The sequence below is a fragment of the Monomorium pharaonis genome, chromosome 4 (assembly GCF_013373865.1).
Source record: "Monomorium pharaonis isolate MP-MQ-018 chromosome 4, ASM1337386v2, whole genome shotgun sequence".
NCBI lineage: Eukaryota > Metazoa > Arthropoda > Insecta > Hymenoptera > Formicidae > Monomorium > Monomorium pharaonis.
The window spans coordinates 9547522-9567300 of record NC_050470.1 but is presented as its reverse complement, the minus strand read 5'-3'; the positions used below and the strand labels follow the sequence as shown (position 1 = coordinate 9567300).

The following is a 19779-nucleotide window of genomic DNA, read 5'->3' as shown; positions in this document are numbered from 1 at the left end:
TGCCTGTGCGTACGGATGAGGTAAATTGCGGTGTGTTTTGGCGTATTTGCTCACCGCTGCATAGCAGCGTGGCAGCGTTCTTGCGGTGTACCGAATAAGCCTGTCGCAATATGAGCGGTGAGGTTATGCTATGCCTCGCGCGTCTTTGCCGCATTGCTGCGCGTAAAGGCCTTTCCCCCAATACGTCAAATCCATCCGCCGTAACTCGGCCTTAAGCCTCGCCGTATATAAGATCGTAAAATAAAGTGACCTTTTTTTTCGTCCCTCTCCGGCACGCGTAACGCTTGTCAATGTTGCAGCACGTGGTATATCCCGTGCATATGTGCTCCCGCGAATATTTCACGTTCTACGTCGATAAAAATTTCAATGTAACGTAAATTCACGTTTACGACGTTACATTTGTATACTGGTATGCGACGGGATCACGTGTATAACACATAACCGAGGTGTTATTTGTCATGTATCGCTTTTTCGCTAACATACGTTACAGCTCTTGAGTTTTTCTTTTTTTTTATACATTTGTGCGTATTATATATTCGATAATATTCGATACAAATCCCTGCTTATTTATTTATATTCAACTTTTCGAGAAAATCGCAAGTGTTCTCAAACTCTTAGCCTGCAGCGTACATTAAACATTTATATGTTAATTATTTGCTATATGTGTATAATAATGCGATTACATCGATACTATTTCTAATATAAAAATAATTTCCGATAAAAATTTTTTCACAGGCGTACGAACATATATAAATTACATAATATATGGGAAATATGTCCACCATGTTTATACAAACTTTTTTTAAAATTGTTGTTTAGTGTTAAAAAAAATAAGTTATACCAAAAAGGCAAAAAGTAATTAAAAGGATAGTTTTCGCATTGTGTTTCTTTTAACAAAAAGTTGAGTGTGAAGAAATGAGAAAAAATTGCTCATGTATAAACATATATGTACCTATTCCTTGAATTGTTAATATACACAAGTCGTTTTTTGCGAGAGAAACAATGCGAAAATTATCCTCTTAATTAGTTTTTTGTCCTTTTAGTATAATTTAGTATTTTTTTAACAATATGAATTCTATATAGAATAAAGAAATTAATATATATAACATATTTCATATCTAATTAATATATATATATTTATGTATGTTCTTATATAAAATATTTTTTCTCGACTCAAACGGAACACAGAGAACGGGGGAAGGGGAGGGGGGGGGGTGAGAAGTAATGATAATAGCGTCATTAATTTTGTCTCGGCGCAGGTGGTACGATCTCGATGACAGACGCCAGCGGCAAACCGTACGTCGGCGGTGCCGGAAACGGATCGATGGCATCGGTAGCGACTTCCGGCAGCGTGGCCAGCACGGCCTCGCCCCTCAGGAGCTCCCTGAAGAAGCCGAAACCCCTCGGCATTCATAATCCCGGTTTCTCGACGCACAGCCCGACCCTGTCGAGGAACGGCTCGCAGAAGAAGGTGCGCATACAGACGCACTCGACGGAAGTTTAGCCGACAATCGACCCTCTCTCTCTCTCTCTCTCTCTTTCTCTCTCTTGGCACGTTGCCGACGTGTGAGAGTTTGCTACGTGATTGCAGCAACCGTCGTCGTTTAAGGCCGCTGCGACAGGAAATCGAATGGCCGATGACAAGACTTCTACTCGAGGTAGTTCCACGTGGGTGTTCCATTAACGGTAGGTGGTAAACGATATTATCGTTGATCCGGCGCGAGAGAACGCGATCAAAGACGAAGTCCGTGTCGAACGATCTTTGCTGCTTCAGCCGTAGATGATGCAAAAGTCCGTCGTCGACGAATGCCGTTACGCCGTGCGTTTCGATAATGGGACCTTTTTAACGAGTTACGAAGGCGCGAATCAACCCGTTTGCGAGTTCGGCGTTGTCGTTACGACAACAGAATGTAAATAGGCGTTACGTTACGATCGATAATCGTCGGAACTCTTCGAAGCTACCTGAGTTAAATATCAAATGAATTCAGATCAAACGCGCGATCGGTAGGGACTTGTTGATTGTATTAGGTTTCTTTTTTCCAATTTTTCTACGGTGTCTTTAGACACGGCATACATTCGTAAGTGTCGGCTAACAGAACGCGAATGAAACTATAAAAGAAGTATGGGCAGGGGAGAATAGGTAGGTAGAGTAAAATAGAGAATATATGATATGTTAAGGAAAACAGGAAGCGCCACAATTATTGAACGTCTAATGAATTTATGATGGCGCAACATTTTAAATGTAAAAATTTAAGAAAACATTACATAGCATAAAATATAATACGTATGTGTGTATGTATAATATATAAGTGGCAAAAATTCTGACCTAATATCGTACGTGGTTTTTTATAAATCTTACGAAGTATCGAACAATAAAGTTCTACATATTACACAGGATATCAGGGTATTGATTCCATAATTTCATTACACATACACATACACACACACACACACACACACACACACACACACACACACAATACTTAAATTAATAATATCGACATTAATTTAAACGTTAATAAATGTCTGAAATTATCTGAGTCATTAGAAATCATATCTCATATAAATTTACAATAGCCAAGCAAAAATCAATTCCAATATATGCATTTTCAAATCTCTTAAATAAAATTAAAAAAATTCATTATAAAAAAAATATGAATTTGAACAAAATAAAAAAGAGGAACAAAATGTTATGTTAGCAAAAATTACATAAATTATTGTTGTTTTACGAAATGAAGACTGTAATTCTACCACAATACTCTATATCTATATTGACCCATCTTACTCTCTTGCCTTAATAAGTATATTCTACACGCCAAAAGAAGATAGAGAACTGAAAATGAGCACAAGATCATTGTAAAATATTAAATTTTAAAATATTATTGCTTTGTTCATAAAAGTTTATGAGAAAATATATGAATGATACAAAATTTATTATGTACATATTGTTTAAAATATACTCACAAATTTAATTTCTATTCTATTCTATATTCTTTTATATATATATGTGAAGAAATTTGTTTATCACGTATCAACAGGCTTTAAACAAAATTAATTTCCAACTTGCTTCATTAAAATACAAATGTGTATTGTTCTGAAAATATCCTACTTGTGTAATAAAACACAATTATTTTAGTCACGTTGTTGGAGAGTTATTTGATTACGTGACCGTATTCAAAATGCAATAAATAACGTTTTCTATCATTATTTAATTAACAAAATAAGCGCGACTTCTAATGTTAAAGTTCAATTGAACATTAAGATAAAATACATAAATGAATAAAATTGGAACTTTTAGAGTATGTAGCTGTCTTTGTTACATATACACGCACACCGAAAAACCGAAATAATTGTTACAATTATTTTTTATGTGACCATTGATATCATACGTCTAACTGAAATTCAATTAACGGCGACAATCTTCTAAAATATTTTCATATCTACTCTTGAAAGCTTAAAGGATAGAGCGAAAAAGTTTATTCAAGATATGTATAAAGTTTTATAATAATGTAAGACATACACGGCAATTAACCGTTACCGAATTTAATAATTGACTTGAAAATTTTTCTGACTTAATATGTAAATATTAATGGTACGTAATTATATATAATTATTAGTATTATTAATAGTTTTCCGTCCTATCAAGTACTTCGTAATATTTAGTATTAATATTCATTAATTTGCTGAACATTTTATTAAATGTTCAAAGATTTATATCTTACTTATTAAAAGCAAAAGTTGTTGTGTATTTTAAAAATATTATTTGATTTATTTGTTATTATATTTTTATAAGTTGGATAATATATCCTTTTGATAATTAAGGTCGCACAAAGTCGATTAATATTAATTATAATTTAAATAGAAAATGTTATTTAATACCTAATTCAGATGATCAAATTAAATCAAGCATTGCAAAAATCAAGTACTTTTTTATATATTAAAGAATCTAATTTTCATTGTAGTAAACGATTAATCGTTGATTATTATTATTCGGCATAACGGATTGCCGTGAAAGTCGCAAGATGCGTGATATGTTTTCCTTTCTTTTTCTCCCCCTTATATTTCAATGTTTTCTTCTACATTATTAGTTCTAGTAATAATCGTATTTTTCCTCATCGCGAGAGGAAAGTGAAATCACATTATAGCATTGCATCCGTCCAGCCCTATGTAGGCAGCTAGCTGTGAAAAAACGGCAAGTGAAAGAGAGATATATAAATATATAAATTTATATTTATATTTTATATAGTGGTTGTTTTAATATAATAATATATTTATGTTACATACGTACATATCTATGTATATGATATAGGTATGTGGGTATGTAATAGAGAGAGAAATATATACATATCTACATACATATATGTATTTACGTACGCGAGACAAAAGTTTATTATTCGCGTGTCTCATGTCGTGGAGATTGAGACACATTTTGTTTTCTTTTCCATCCAAATAGTATTATTACATTTTACCGCTTATAGTTTCTCTTTATCGTAATTATTGTTATTATATAATCAGCGTATCTTTATTTTTACACAAATATTTATATAACACTGTTCAAAAGCCGGCCTCGTTAAAATAATCGTGCCGCGAATAATGTTTATATATAAATAAAAGATCGTCTTATCGGACAAGAGTCTGAGATGTTTTCGTAAATGAATAATTGTTCATATGTGCACGTTCAAAAATTAATTTATTATCATGCGGCCCTTAAAACAATTGTACGAACACGAAATTAATCAAATTGGAAGTTAAGTTTTAGATTTATCTGGTAAGTCGAATGCGCGCTGCGACATCAGTCGCGACTTCTCAAATACGCAATACACAACTTTTGTATTGAAACCTTTGTAAAAGGTACCAATGGATTATTTGTTCCAGTATACCTTACGGCAAGCATACCGCAATAATAGGTTAAAATTACTGCGACAAAGATAATTTTGTATCAAAATAAAAGCAATTTTCATTTGATTACACTCTACATATATGAATATATTCATAATAATTAATCGTAATAAAAGAGAAAATATCCAATTTGCCACTAACTTTTTGAAACATTAAATTAAAAGTTATTTAATTACATTTACTTTACATTTACTAATTTCTTTTAATAGAACAGTTGCATGATAAATTTATATTACTTTATAAAATTCAATATCAAAATTACGTTATTTACTTGTTTATTAAAAAATACAAACGTTAGTCATCAAATTTTTATTAAAATGAAATCTATAGTTTGAATCTGTAGTTAAATTAGAAAAAAATGATTTCGTAAAATTTCTTTTACGCTGGTTCAAAATTGTCACTGCAAATGCATTTTTTATATCGTCCCGCAATATTGTTGTGACATATTTTTCATTTTCTTGTTATCGTTTATACCAGATAATATTAGTTAACTTCTATTTAGATAGTGAGCCGGTCGATGATGTGTAATCGTATACATTGTATATACCTACACGCGGATATCCGTTCACATTCTAATGCGAACGATATAATCGTCATCACATTTGCACCTATCTACTCGTTAAGTCGGCTGTTTTTGTAAAGTTCGTACGTATTTAATGATATTATTGGTAACGTGATATAAAGTGACTCTACACAATTAATATTATTATGCAATATATCCTATATATTATTTAGTGATGGCGTTTAATGAATATTGATATCAAACAAATATTATAGCTACATATTATTGGCACAATTTATTATATTAATAATATTGATTGTGTAGGCGCTATTTGTGCTTGTCAAGGCACGTAAGAAATTGAATAATAAACGAGTTTCAATAAATAAAATGCATGCATGGCTTTTATCATTATTGAAGACCTTTGATTTTTTTTACAGAGTGCATTCACCATCTGTTATTAATTAACAATTTCAGGAAGATTTTCGGGTATATATTGGGGTAACTGAATATATAAAGTAAATAATAATATTGAAGTAGCATTTGAATCTGAAACTGTATTCTTTTTATTACAACATAACAGTGTGCGTTAACAGATTATATTTTATATTTTAAAAAATTAACTTGTATATATACATTTCAAAGATATATACATGTATTTGTATATTATACATACTTTTTTTTTTCAAAGATACTTGATATGTTTCGTATTCTTCATAATTCTGCTTTTTTAAATAAGTATTTGTAGAATAACCATGTAACAATGGACGGAGGACTTATAAAATAATTTACGAGCAACTAATTTCGTAAAAAAATCATGTATGTGATATAAAATATATTGAAAAGTTTTGTAAAACATAATAACCAATAATTTAGAAAAAGTACTTAGGAAAGCATTCAAACATTTTTATCTTATTAACTTGGATCTGATCTGCAACGAGGCTGAAATAAGACAACGCATAGTAAAAAAATTAACTTTTATTCATTAACTTACAGACACTGGAAAAGAAAACTTAACGACACTGATAATATAATATAACGCACGCGTCTCTCACGACAATTCACGATAATAATCATATCGTAGAGAGGACAAATTAGAAAAGATGAGTAAATTCCAAGTTTCTCATCGCCATCGTCGGATGACAATTGGTAATTAGGTAAGTACATCGGGGATAATGATTTTCAGGCTAACATCGAGCTCGCGACAATTAATTCCCTATCGCGAGAGGTAAGATAATATTCTATTTCCCCCTTTTGATCATTTCCCGCCAATTGCCTTGTCCTTTCGCGCGGGCACCCGTTAACTGAACTTTGCCAAGGTCCGTCCGACTGGAAGGGTCGATAAAACCCTGTCGTAAAATGAGAATGCGCATTTCGTCACGGAGATCCTTCGCGAACACGAGGACGGCACCAATCTAGGAACCAACAAATGTCTCGCGATACCAAGTCGTGCGATCTCGCGAGATGATGAGAAACGTAATTAAGGAACACTTTTCCAGGCCACGCCTGATCGGCAGTAACTGTCCCATTCATCGAATCGAAATTCGAGATCGTGTATACGAGGCGAAAGCGATATAATTTAATTTTGATACGTGTCATCGGGGCGAAAAATACTGCACTTTTTTTTTCAGAGGTAGCGAAATTATTTAAAATAGGATTTATAATCAAATAAAGAAATTTAGAACTTTCCGTTACGCTCTTCGCGTATCTTTACATCGATATTAACTCTAAAAGACAATGAAATTAAATTTAATTTGGCTTTATCTGAATATTAGTTCAGAAATTAGAGTCATTTTTCGTGTTTCTTTCCTTTAAGTGGATTTTTCAATACTTCCCTGACAAAAACCACCATGTTTATATACATTCATCATCATTTTCTTAATTAAAAATGAAAAAAAAAATGCACTACTTAATTATTATTGTACTGCTGACAGGAAGGATCGACACCCGAAATTTGGGATAAAATTTCACCCCGCTTTTGTCTTTGAACGCAGACTTTAGTCCTCGAGAATTAAATTAAGTTGCAAACCGAACATAAATTGAATTTTAAGAAGAAGGGTTTATTCGTTGCTAAAGTTAACGACAATAACATGTACCTAGATCGCAGTTTGCGTCTAACTGTACGTACCGTTGATCCGTCGCTGTCGTTGTATTCAACAACAATTTCGAATCTCAATTCGATGTAATCGCAGATAATAAGTTAAAAATATCCCTCCCTATCCTTCGGAGCACTGGAGATCAATTCTCGCCTCTTCCACACCGGTTGCGCCGGCACGTTGCGTTGCTTCTGCGTCGATACTGCCGCCGAGGAGGCGGGGGCGGTGGGCGACGTCGCCGACGTGGACGATGTCACGCCGAGCGGCGTCCTGCCAGCCAGGGTCTCGGCGTCGGGTATGTGGCGCGTCTGATGCCTCGAGTCCGTGTACCGCCGCTTCGTGTACTTCTTGCTCTCGCTCGAGGTCGCCGTCGAGTTCTTGCCCGTTTGCAGGCCCGCGGGCTGCTCGACGTCTGACCGCGTGATCTGCAGCATCCTCTCGATATCGGCGGTCTTGGACCTTGAATCACGCGAGCGCACGTTCGCGTCAGTATACGGAATGTACCCGCAGGATTTCGAACGAACGACCTGGCGCTCGCTAAACAGATAGAAAGTGTTCCCCAATGCACAATCGGAATTATTTGGTCTGCGTGTTATCCTTATATTAAACTCGTTTGTTCGGTAACGTCGACGATTCGAATGTAGTTCGTGAAATAGCATTTCTATAAATTCATACGTAATATAATGATAATTACAGTTTGAAATAACAATCTCACATAATTACAAATTTTTATCTATGTATCAATTAAAGCATTATTCTGCAAAAGAATCCTGTAAAACAAGCTATACTACATTTTTTATATTCATTAAAAAAGACATACATCTTTAAAAAAATACATATGCAGGAGAATCCCAGCAAACACCAACTGAAGTTACATAAGTGCTATATAACGTGTATAACAATTACAGTGTTGATTTGAAAATTATTAACAGTTATATAGCGGTTACATAGCTTCATTTGATGTTTGCTGGGATAAATATTTATAAAAATCAACTGTTCCATAGAGGAAGAATCCTTTATTGCGTATCCATAAATTTCAGTAAGGAACTAATCGCGACAGCCTTCTAATTGAGAGCAAACCGTGCAAAGCTTTACAAAGACCGTCGCTCCTCACGCGAAACTTGACACAAAGAGAAAGGGAACCACGGGGGGAAAAAGGTTAACCACAGCGGGAGAGGGGTGGAGGGAGGAGGTAACCGGAGCAACACAGGAATACTCACCTCAAAACCGCACCGCCGATGCTAGTGATGCTTGGCGTGTACGGCACCGCTGCACTCCTGCTCGCTTCCTGCTGGCCGGTCGATCGGTTCACCTGCCTCACCTCGCTCGAGGTCGTGAATGAGACTCTCTGGAGAACCGCCTGCTGATCCGGGATGTAGGAAACGGCGGTGATCGCGCTGTCGGGACTCGCCGGCGGCGACGACGCCCACGAGGGCGGGGAACTCAACGCTTGGTCGCCCGACAGGGTCGCCGAGGAACCCACGGCACTATCACTTCCGTGTCTTCCTCCTGAAAGCGAAGACAATAGGTTGAAACGGAACTTATCTCGATCTGATTTGATTTATCACTTTTCGTTTTATCGCGAGATGTAATATACCTCGATATGCTCAAAGAAATACGTGTGGATATGGTTTATTTAGATTCCGTTTATTTAAAGATCGTAAAACTCTTGCGTAACACACTTGTTTCATTCGTCTTCCCTTAATATCTTCGGGCGTTTATTTTTCTATTGACAGTTTATTCAACAAAATCCCATAAGCTTGGCTGCTACGTCATCTTAACCACCTTGCGCTTATGTTTTCTTAATTGAATTTAAATTAAATGTCGAAATAACACAAATCAATCCAATTTCAGATGCTTCTGTCAATAATATCAAATGGTGTGCAGCACAAACCTTCGCTGCAACCGGAAGTGGACCTCTGCCTCTGCCGCCTCGGGGGAACGCTCGGTTGCTTCGGTGCTTCCTCGATATAAGGAATGTCCGGGTCGTCAAGGTTCAAGGTAAACACGTCGGACATGGGTATGGTAAGACTGGCGGTAATCACGATCGGCGAGGATCTTCGCCGAGGATCGGACGGATCCTCGCTCGATCCACTATCAACGCTGTTGCTCCTGCCCTCCTCCTTCCTCCGGCTTCCCGATCTCTTTGGCCGCCGGTGCTTTGGTCCAATATCACCGCCAACACCCGCGGTCTGATGCAAACATTGCTCCCTCGTCCACATCTAAGACAAAGAGGACAACGTTCCAATGGACTTCACATACATTTAATAATAATAATAATATTTAAACGAGATAAAACGTGTTTTCTTTTTTTTTTTTTTTTTTTTTTTTTTTCCTTAATTTTGAGTGATGTCTATGAGATTTTAATACTTTAAAGATCTCTTGTTTTTTTTGGCTGTTTAATTTCGAACATTAAAATTAAATGCCGGTTAAACAGATAAATGCTTAATTCACACCTTTCTCGTTGTCGTCGTTGCTGTGGTCGTCGACATAGTCAGCGTCTCCTCCACCGAGAACGTCTCCGCCTCGCTACATGGGTCTACTTCATCTCCGCATTGCCTGCGAAAGCACGAAATTTTGCTTATTAAATGATTCATAGATATATATGAAGAGTATCATTGTGTCTCGTATCTCTAACAACATCAGTCGCTGCTCACGGACAATATAATAAATGTAATCGAGTCAAAATTTTCAGAACAAAAATTCGTGACTCAAAAAATTTTCTTAAACTGCTGACTTGCTCTTCGTGATTACTAATCCTTAAAGGTCACCGGGGGTGTAAAATCCAGGAAAGTTTTTCATTTTTATAATTCCAATTTAAAATTAAAAAATTGAATTATCCTCTTTACCCTTTTTATGACTAAACACCAGATGCAAGTCTCAAAGCATTAGATGTCTCAAAGCATTAGATGTCTCAAAAACGTGCACAATCCCATGTATATAGTTTTTTTTACAAAATTTAGTGTTACATTCCGCGCTATTTTCAATTTTAGTTTAGTCTAAGAAATAAGTATAATATGAAATGTAAAACAAATTTTTTTATGTCAGGTCTAAATGTGTTTTCTTTACGTTAAGACGGCGTACAATTAACATTGCAATTTACATAAAAATTTATTTTTTCTTCTTTTTTATAATTATGTTTTATAAGTAATATTTTTAAAAAGATTTAATATTTTTTTAAACAAAGCACAAAAAACAATAAAAATTTACTTCTTTTTTTGAACAAAAATGTTTCTTTTATTTCTTGAAGTAAATATCTTTCTTGAAACGTCTATTGCGCGCATTTCTATTTTAAAGTAACATATCTCAACAAAATCTAGCTTTTAAAAATATTAAAAATAAAAAATTGTAAGTTCTTAAGTAGAAAAAGTAATCATTTCACAATTGTTTTACTTCTTCAATTTTCTTCGCCTTACTTTAAAATTATATTAAAATTATAATTTCTTAATAAAACCCGTTGCTTCTTATTTTAGAGTGTTTGAACTTTGCTCAATAATTTTTTTGTGTTAAAACATTAAATAGCGTCAGCAAGCAATTAAGGACATTGGGGTATATTCCACCCCATGTAGCCTTCATGAAATTCTGCCGACGTGTGACCTTTAAGAGTTAATCCAGTAATTCGTTCAAAAAAAAAAAGAGAAAGGTAAACGGATAAACACAACTAACTCTTCGGCGCGACGAGACAGGGCGATATCCAACTCCACTGGATGAGTATCCATCATGTGTTGATATACTTCATCCAGTAGCGCCGCTGGTACCATGAACAATGTCGACGTGTGCTCCAGTAGTGTTCGCACCACGTTTATCACATCTATTCTCTCCTCGGCCCTCTCCGACGATATCTCCGACCTAACTTGATTCGGCTTCACACAATGCAGAATGTTTGGCGCGAACACCTGAAACGCACGATCGAACGGTTTTGATTTATCGCATTATCCAACTCAACGTATCGATTCCCAATTTAATTTGATTTTTTCGATGACGGTTACGATGATTGACAGTAGCCGAGAGGACGTATCGTCGACTATCGAATTAATTAATCGCGTGCCTCGTCATGATACAATGATACTATTACCATTTGCAGAATGTTATCATTGATAATCATGGAAACCGAATCCAAGTTTATTCTTGTTAAAATTCCTCTTGGTGCAAATTAATCCGACTGTTTTGTTCTTACCGATTAAAGGAATAGAAAATTTGGAATGTGAGTTCGATCTCCGTTTTGGAATTCTGTTATTTTAACTAATAAAGAATTCTCATTGTGTATTTCTCTCTTCCCAAAAGAGGGAAGAGAGAAAAGTCAGAAGCGTAGTTCAAAGAATAGAACGGAAAGAAATTAAGGATGGAAAACGTCACGAGGTACTGACAGTCGCGAGATTCGTCGTATCCATTTTATTCCCTGAGATCCACTCTCCCGCCTCGTTCTTCTGGTCCTCGCTGTGTGCCGCAACAGCGCTCAAAAAGTTGAGAAGTGCCCAAAGAGTTTCGCGATTGGGCGTGGGTAGAAGCTGAATGAGATGCTGCAGGGCCTCTTGCTGCAGCCGCCTGTTTCTGATTTCTGAAAAGTATTGGAATTAGCTCGCTTATCACGCCTGCGCCAAACGCGAAAGTTTGAGAGTTCATAATTGGAATCGCAAAATAAGAAGATTTACAAGAAATGATCGACGCCCCAGCATGCGCGGGCAAACTTTCGAATCGACAGCGCGAAGTTTGTGCTACCGGGGAGCGGATTACGAGGGAAGGAGAAAATAACGTTCGCGTCAGCGGATTACGTCAGATTAAAATTCGATTTTTTTCTTTTTCCTTGCTTACTTTGCGTATGCACGAAGGCCTGATATAGTTCCCGGCAGAGCAGAGCATCTGGCAGATCACGGAAATATTCCTTCAAGAGGGTGGCCACGTCGTGGGGACATTGATCGGGACCTATCTTTGTCTCCCGACCGCAATCAAAATCTTCTCTTAACTGGAATAATTATGGAAATGTCACGCTTTAAGATTTGCATGAAAGATACACTTTTTTCAGGCTGAAGAAATCCACTAACTCGGGAAAATTTAATAATCGTTAGGGTGACTTTAAACAAGACTAATCTTAACTATAAATCTTAATAGACACTAGTACTATATTTTTATCTCGTAGACGTAATCGATTCTCCGTTTCACGAATATTTAATTTCCATCGGTAATTGTAATGGATTACGAGAACATTAAGAGGAAATTCAATATCCCGTGCCGATTAAGCTCTAAAGAAAATGTATCTGAAGGAATTATCAATTTCCAGTTTAAGCTCACATTAACCCAGAAGCAGCGCGATTGCGTTATCAAACACATCTGATTACTTTTGCTAATGAAAAAAAACGTTGATTTTTTTATGCAAATTTATCTATGTGCCTTTCCATCTTTTAACTAAAAATTATTATACTCCAGAGAATACAGACAGACTGGGAAAATAATACAATTACGTGTTATAAATAAACTTTAGCAGTCTTTTAATATTTTTCTTGTTAAGAAAAATTATACTTATTCGTAATACACTTATTCCGAGATGGAGCCTCAAGGTAAATACGAAAGTGCTTTTGTCATTATTAAAGGAAAATATCATACCTGCCTCACCCTTTTTTTCGAGGGTGACACGCGAAACACGCCTAGAGTCCGGAGACCGGTGGCCTCGAGGTGTCTAATGCATTGCCTAACGATGCCGGGTACCATGTCCACTTCGCTGGCGAGGCCTCCCCCGCTACTGTCACTCAGCTCAAGTACTCCAGAATCGCTTCCAGTAAGAGCACCACCTTTCGACGACAGCGACTCGCAGGAACCTCCCTAGTTCGATGAAGAAAAAAGTCCCATTCGTTTAACAGAGAAAACGAGATAGAAATTAAGAGGATGCTGGAGTCGGGTCTGTTTTACCGATTAAATGTAATAATTTTTGTCAAAGGAATTCATCTTATTGCTTTTATAAATTTGGAAATCCTCCTCCAGAATAAAAGTATATGGATTATTACTAGTCTAGATTGTAAAATTTATACCAAAAGGGAAAAAAATTTATAATTACTTCACGATATTTTTATCATTCTTTAGTCAAATATGATGTGTGGAGTTGTAATAATAATTAATTTGATACAAAAGATTTGCAATTTGTACTGACGAAATTCGCATTTACAGACACGCAGATAATAGGAACAAATAATATTAAGTTTTTGAAGTTATTAAACTTTGATGCCTAACTCGAGTAAAATCGTTTTACAAAAATTTAAGCATATACACGTGTGAAAAATTGATAAGTAAAGTAATGTGAAAAAAATTTGTTCACTCTCGATATAAAGTCTAAGTAATATACTAAGTTAATACCTATATTTTAATTCTGGAAAAGAATTTCTAAGATCTATAAAAGAAATATGTACAAAATTTTGTTAATAATGTATTATTAATTCTACATTGTTGATCTCGAACAAGTTTAACCGTTACTCCGCTCAAAAGTAAAAGAAAGAGAACAAAAATTAGACATCCACGGATGCATTGTTGCCTTTTTCAATATAACACAAAAGATAGAAACGTCCTTGGTGCAGCAATTTATCTTCAAACTAGACTGCATATCAAATTCAAAATATTAAGTCGTGAATTCACGTGATCTATGAAATTACAATCAACCTCGTATGTTAAGGAATACAAGAGGTGTGTTGCCTGTCTTCTCATTTAATGATATGTAAATTTAGTTACACAAACGAGCCACGTCATGTAAAAGCGCATTTCATATTCCATATTCAATGTTTTAGTGGGCGGATCGCTATTACATTGTTTGAAAATGAAAGCCCTCTTCGTAAAATTGAGAGTTCCTAATTAATCTGCGGTTAAAATTAGCAATCCCGCTCCCCTTCTATTTGCGTCTCTGATCTATGATGTCACCCTCGAACGCGGGAGATACACGTGACGTCGACACGAGGATTCTACGTTGTCTCTCTCGTGTCGCATGTAGACGATCGATTAATCGTGTTAGGCGTGGTCTAGCGCGAGAAAAAGTGATAGTAGAAATAGATCAATTAAATCTTTAACAGTATTTTTTTGCAAATTAAGATAACTTTTGCCATATGTCATCACATTTTTCAAATTACAAGAGAACAAAATCTGCTTTTAACTTATTTCCGATTAAAACAACCTTTATCAAGCTTTTAAAAAAGTTACTTTTATCAAGTTTTACGAGACCGACTAGACGATTGATACATCGCTTTAAATAATGTGACTCATAGTCACATAACAATAAGTTATATGATTGATACTTAATCGCAAAACTTTATTCATGATGAGAACTGGGTATAAAAGAGCCTTGCTGACAGCGTAAAATTCTCTCTAATGATCTCCCTTCCTGCGGTAGATTAATCGCTTAATATCTTTTATCGACTAGCCGGAAGTAAACCGTAACGGATGTGCGCGAGGGCGGTAGAGATATTATAAAATATATCAGTGCTATTTCTGCCGATGAAACATAGATATTTCGGGTCCCGTGAACAGCTGATTTAGCTCTTAGCTGTAAAAATTTCAAGTGCAAACGACACATTAATTTCTGGTCACGTTGCACAATTTAGTTTATCACCATGATCAATGTCGGTTCAATCGATACGAAATAATATTTTATCTTTCTCCAGTTTCTCTTCTTGCGTTTCCAAACCAAATTATTACTTTATTTCTATTTTCTATCTTTTGCTTTAACACTGTCAGTATATTTTTATTCTTTTTTAATGTCTTTTATTTTGTTTGATCATTGTAACTCTAAAAAAGATTTATAATATTTTTGTGCACAAATTATGTATTACTTACTATATTTGAAGTATTACTATATTTGTAGCTTATTACTTTTTGCTTTTATTTTCTTTGTCAAACATCATGATTAATTGAAACAATAACCAAACTTATAAATGGAATAAACTTTCTTTCAGTTTAGATATGAATAGATTTTAATGGGTTTTTAAATACCAGATAAAAATGTGACCGAGAAAACTATTCGTGCTGATAAAGCATAAACAAGATGAGATATGAGATTTCCAGAAATAAAACGCTTCGTAATTTTTTCATGGCCAATTTATATATCGCTTTGTGCTCACAGCGATGTATATATAAATTGTGATACCTTGCACATCAAATCGTAAATACCTACAAAAAAAATTAGATTAGAAGAATATTAAGCTATCATAATGTAAAGTTTGTTCATTACGTAAGCTACATATTGAATTTAAATTTGGTCAATTATCGCTGAAGAAGACTCTGTGTTAAAATATTTGATATTTGATATTCGGTTATTACTCTAATATCTATTGTTAAAAATAAATAAAGGTCATGATATTTTTAACAACTTATTGTACTCGTTATCGGCCATTGACCTTTCCATAATTACATTTCTAATAAAAGTGAGTCACCGTATCTATTACTGTCTAAAAAAAAAAAAATTTTTAGATGTCATAAAATTGTTTTTTACTTGATTATATAACGTGGCACGTTATCGTAGGTTATGATCGAGCTAGTCCTAGACCGAAGCTAGATTGTTGATGTGCTATATAAAATAATGTCGGATTGTATAAATTGAGATGTCTACCAACTGGCTTTCTTAAAATAACGATGAACACTCGTTCTCGAACAAAATGTAAAAAAATTTGTTTTTTACTTAGGCGGCGAGACACGACTGATATCAAAATATTAACTGCTGGTTGAAAAACCAAAGATTTATCACGCGCCCTGAAAAAGAAGGAGTGACAAACCGAAATGAAATTCAATTTATATCGGATATTTCCATAAAATTGAAAATAAGAGACATCTGTGTTTTTCAGTATTTTTAGAATAAACTTTTCTTAGGCAGAAATTTTCACAGCTCTATTGGATTTTGAAAGTTGAAAGATTGTACGAAACCATACAAGCCTTCTTGGATCCTACACGGATAATCTCTCGGACAAGCCTCTCAAACTAAAAAAAAAATCTTTTATATACCCAGCCAAAGGATATACGAGTTCTTGGAATATCTTCAGATTCTTCACTAGAAAGATTGAATATAAAAAGCCTTAAGAAAATAGATATTCTGAGATTATTCTTAAGTTTTAAACGTACACCATCTTAGATATTCTAATAATATTCTTTAAGATTATTCTTGCATAGGATAAAATATTCTATGCACGATTTCATGCGATAGTAATTATTTTCTGAACATTCTACTTAATACTCTTGAGTATTTGAAGAATATTCCAAATATGAATAATATTATTTAATTATAAATGTTTAAATTGCAGAAAAAATTCATATAACATATATTTTTATAACAATGTTAAAATATTTACTTTAGAATATTTAAATAGGGAAAGAGATATAGAATATATAAGAATATGGAATCTACTGCACTAGCTGGATAGAAATATCTCCTATTGTATATAAAATTACAATTATATAAATTTAATTTAATTTCCAAATTACTTGTTATCATAAAAATAAGTGCAAAATAGAGAAATTTTAGTGTTCACATGTAATTTTTTTGTACCAAGATTGATTTATAATACAATGTAAAAAACATGCAGCATCTTATTTTTAGAAACATCTCTATCTCAATTACGACTACATTTCATTTATTTAAAATGATTAAAAAAATTTTTTTTAATTTATGCGCATACTTCCAAGTTTCTAAAACAAATGTGCATTTATTTGAAAAAAAATTAAAATATAATTTAATTCAATTGCCTTTGAAATTTCTAAAAACTTCCATGGATAGAAATCGGATCGGACACCAAATAACTATGTCTATAGAATAAAAATTAATTTTCGTCACATTAGATTATATTAAAAATTTGTTATCCCATATCTTAAGAGCAAGGCGGAATATAAGATAAACGCGTATTCGTGGTTATCGATTAGACGCATCCGTCGAAAAATAACCACTTGTAAGTTTGAACGTCTGGCCCGTGTTGCAAGTCGTCAACGATAAACCGCGGCAGCGACGATGACGTAACGAGAATGATGTCATTAGCAATGACGTCACGAAGAGAAGACGTGTTGCGCGTCAATGTTTGACGCGCCGGCGATTTTGGGCTTCATTCAAATTAATTTTTATCCTCTTTAGTTTCAATACCCTGTTGCTTTATACACAAGATGTATGTGTCGAGAATGTATCGCCTTTTATTTTTTCTTAAAAAAAAAAGTGTTACAGACGCATTTCTCGTTGTTCGCTATCACGTTTATTAAAAGAGCTGAAAATTGCATAAAATGTGTTGCTTTGCGTATATATGACACTATTCTACGTTTCTATATTTGTCCGTCACTCGCGGGGCATCTTTAATGGTCGGTCGATCAGCTGCCAAGCTTTACCACTCGAAAGAAACTTTCGTAAGTAATACAGGTCAATGACTTTAACAACGATGGAAGTAGATATGCAACATATAACTGCGAATACCCACATTTCTTCTCGAACATTTTTCTACTTATTATTATTATTATTATAGTGACTTTGATAAAACAACTAAAAAATGTTCCATTTTACAAAAAGTAAAAACAAAAGAATCTTTAAAGATAGATAATGTGCCCGCGACGTAACCACGATACGTGTAATCTCTCAGCGGAGAGGTAAAGTTTTACAAAAGTAAAAATTGCACAAGATGTATACAAAAAATTACAAATTATTTTGGTATATAATTATTTATACGCATATGATTTTTTTACATTACAGAATAGAAAAGAAATAACGAGAAAAAAATGCTCAATATCAGCTTATTAGCTGATTTACTTTAAAATTTAAGGAATTCAGACTATATATGATAATGACTTTATATCATTGTTTGCGCGAGAAGAATCTTTCTAAGGAAAGAAAGAGATCTGTTGTTGTATCGAGTTGTACTCCAACAATTTCTCACCTCTTCCGTTTTTGCTGCCGCAGTCGTCGGCGTTTCTATAAGACTAGAGAAACTGGCTCTACTACCGTGCCTGCTACTCCTGCTTAAGCAGCCGACATCGGTGACCTCTCCAGCGGCGATCCTGGCGATCCTGTCGTTCTCTATGCACTGCGACAGCGGTATACCAAACACTAGACCACCTGCAACGTCTGTAAGCAATAAAGTAGACAAAAATTTTAGGAATTTATATGATTTCTTAAAAATTTCAACTTTGACATATAACAGGTAAACCTTGCTTTGTCCGTTAAAGAATGTTATATCGTCAGTTTTTGATGAATATTGAATTTATAACTGTTATTAGATATGGCATCCACATGCTTATTAAATCTTCTAAATTTTTGTTTAAAAAGCATGTATAATCTGTTTCTAATATAAATTAATGTAAACTTTGAACGTGAATATAATGGCAAGGAGTTTATTTCTCTTTTTCAAAGTGCCAGAAGCAACGTTTATTGTTCAAATGTTTCAGTTTGTAATTATACAGTGAATATGACTAAAATTTACATATGTATCCAACAGCAACGTACTGTATGTTATAAGCATAATTAACAATTACATGTATTTAATATTATGATAATTATCGTTATCAAAGTTTTGTTTGTTGTTAACACAATGCGCAAATTTTCCGGATGATTCTCTCCTTGGCTAGCAAACAAGATCAACATTCATCTGATTTACGAGCCGTCAAACTACGTTTCATATTCACGGACACAGAAAATTTGCATGTGTATAATACGTATTAATAAGCTTTGATATCGATACGATATTAACGTATCGCTCATCAACGAGATGTGTACATATATATGAACAATTTGTTCTGCTGTGATATAATGTTTTATCATTTCAGTATACATTTACATTGAACGTGAATTATTTGATGAAAGAGCGGGAACAAGCCGGAAAAGCTAATTAATTACAGTAGAAAACACGTTCGAATAGAATTATCTCTGCAACACGGTTATATTGGAAAAAGAATTACAGGGCAAGGTTAATTTAATTAATTCTAATCCCAACACAACTTTTCTAACCGCAGAGGATTTCTGGTTTTTATTAGGCGTTATATATTCATCATTTTATTGATCTCTCGGAATTAGAGAGTTTTAAACAGCAATCCCCGTGTACAACCCGTCTGATTTTTTTTTTTTACCCCATCGCTATTATTATCCAGACTTTGTGCTACTAATCCAATAAAGCGGTTGAAATATTTTTAACGGCTCGACTCCTGACACTCAGGGAAGCAGACACTACGTAGAAATGACACGTACAACGTGACAGTAATTAGCATCAGCGTTTCACCTGCCGGGTATTGCGCATCCTTTCAGACCGCCGCCAAGAACGTATTCCACGAGGCGCAAAGTTGTGCGAACTTAAA

General features: G+C 34.5%; 2 protein-coding genes across 5 annotated transcripts in view; one reads left to right on the top strand and one right to left on the bottom strand.

Moving 5' to 3' along the window:
- Nucleotides 1-4975, top strand: part of LOC105835422 — a 43227-nt gene extending 38252 nt beyond the window's left edge. For all 3 annotated transcript variants that reach the window (XM_036285275.1, XM_036285274.1, XM_036285276.1), the window contains one exon: nt 1260-4975. In XM_036285275.1, coding sequence (XP_036141168.1) covers nt 1260-1504 — 245 coding nt within the window. In that variant the 3' untranslated portion in view covers nt 1505-4975. The remainder of the gene's footprint in view (nt 1-1259) is intronic.
- Nucleotides 4976-6074: 1099 nt separating this feature from the next.
- The window catches only part of LOC105835425, a 30749-nt gene continuing 17044 nt past the window's right edge, over nt 6075-19779 (bottom strand). The window contains exons 4-12 of one of the 2 annotated variants that reach the window (XM_028189116.2): nt 18369-18556; nt 13096-13311; nt 12307-12457; nt 11862-12052; nt 11161-11390; nt 9951-10053; nt 9389-9716; nt 8715-9003; nt 6075-8031 (exon numbers count right to left, since the gene is read on the bottom strand). In XM_028189116.2, coding sequence (XP_028044917.1) covers nt 7599-8031; nt 8715-9003; nt 9389-9716; nt 9951-10053; nt 11161-11390; nt 11862-12052; nt 12307-12457; nt 13096-13311; nt 18369-18556 — 2129 coding nt within the window. In that variant the 3' untranslated portion in view covers nt 6075-7598. The remainder of the gene's footprint in view (nt 8032-8714; nt 9004-9388; nt 9717-9950; nt 10054-11160; nt 11391-11861; nt 12053-12306; nt 12458-13095; nt 13312-18368; nt 18557-19779) is intronic. The other variant, XM_012678706.3, reaches the window with a different exon arrangement.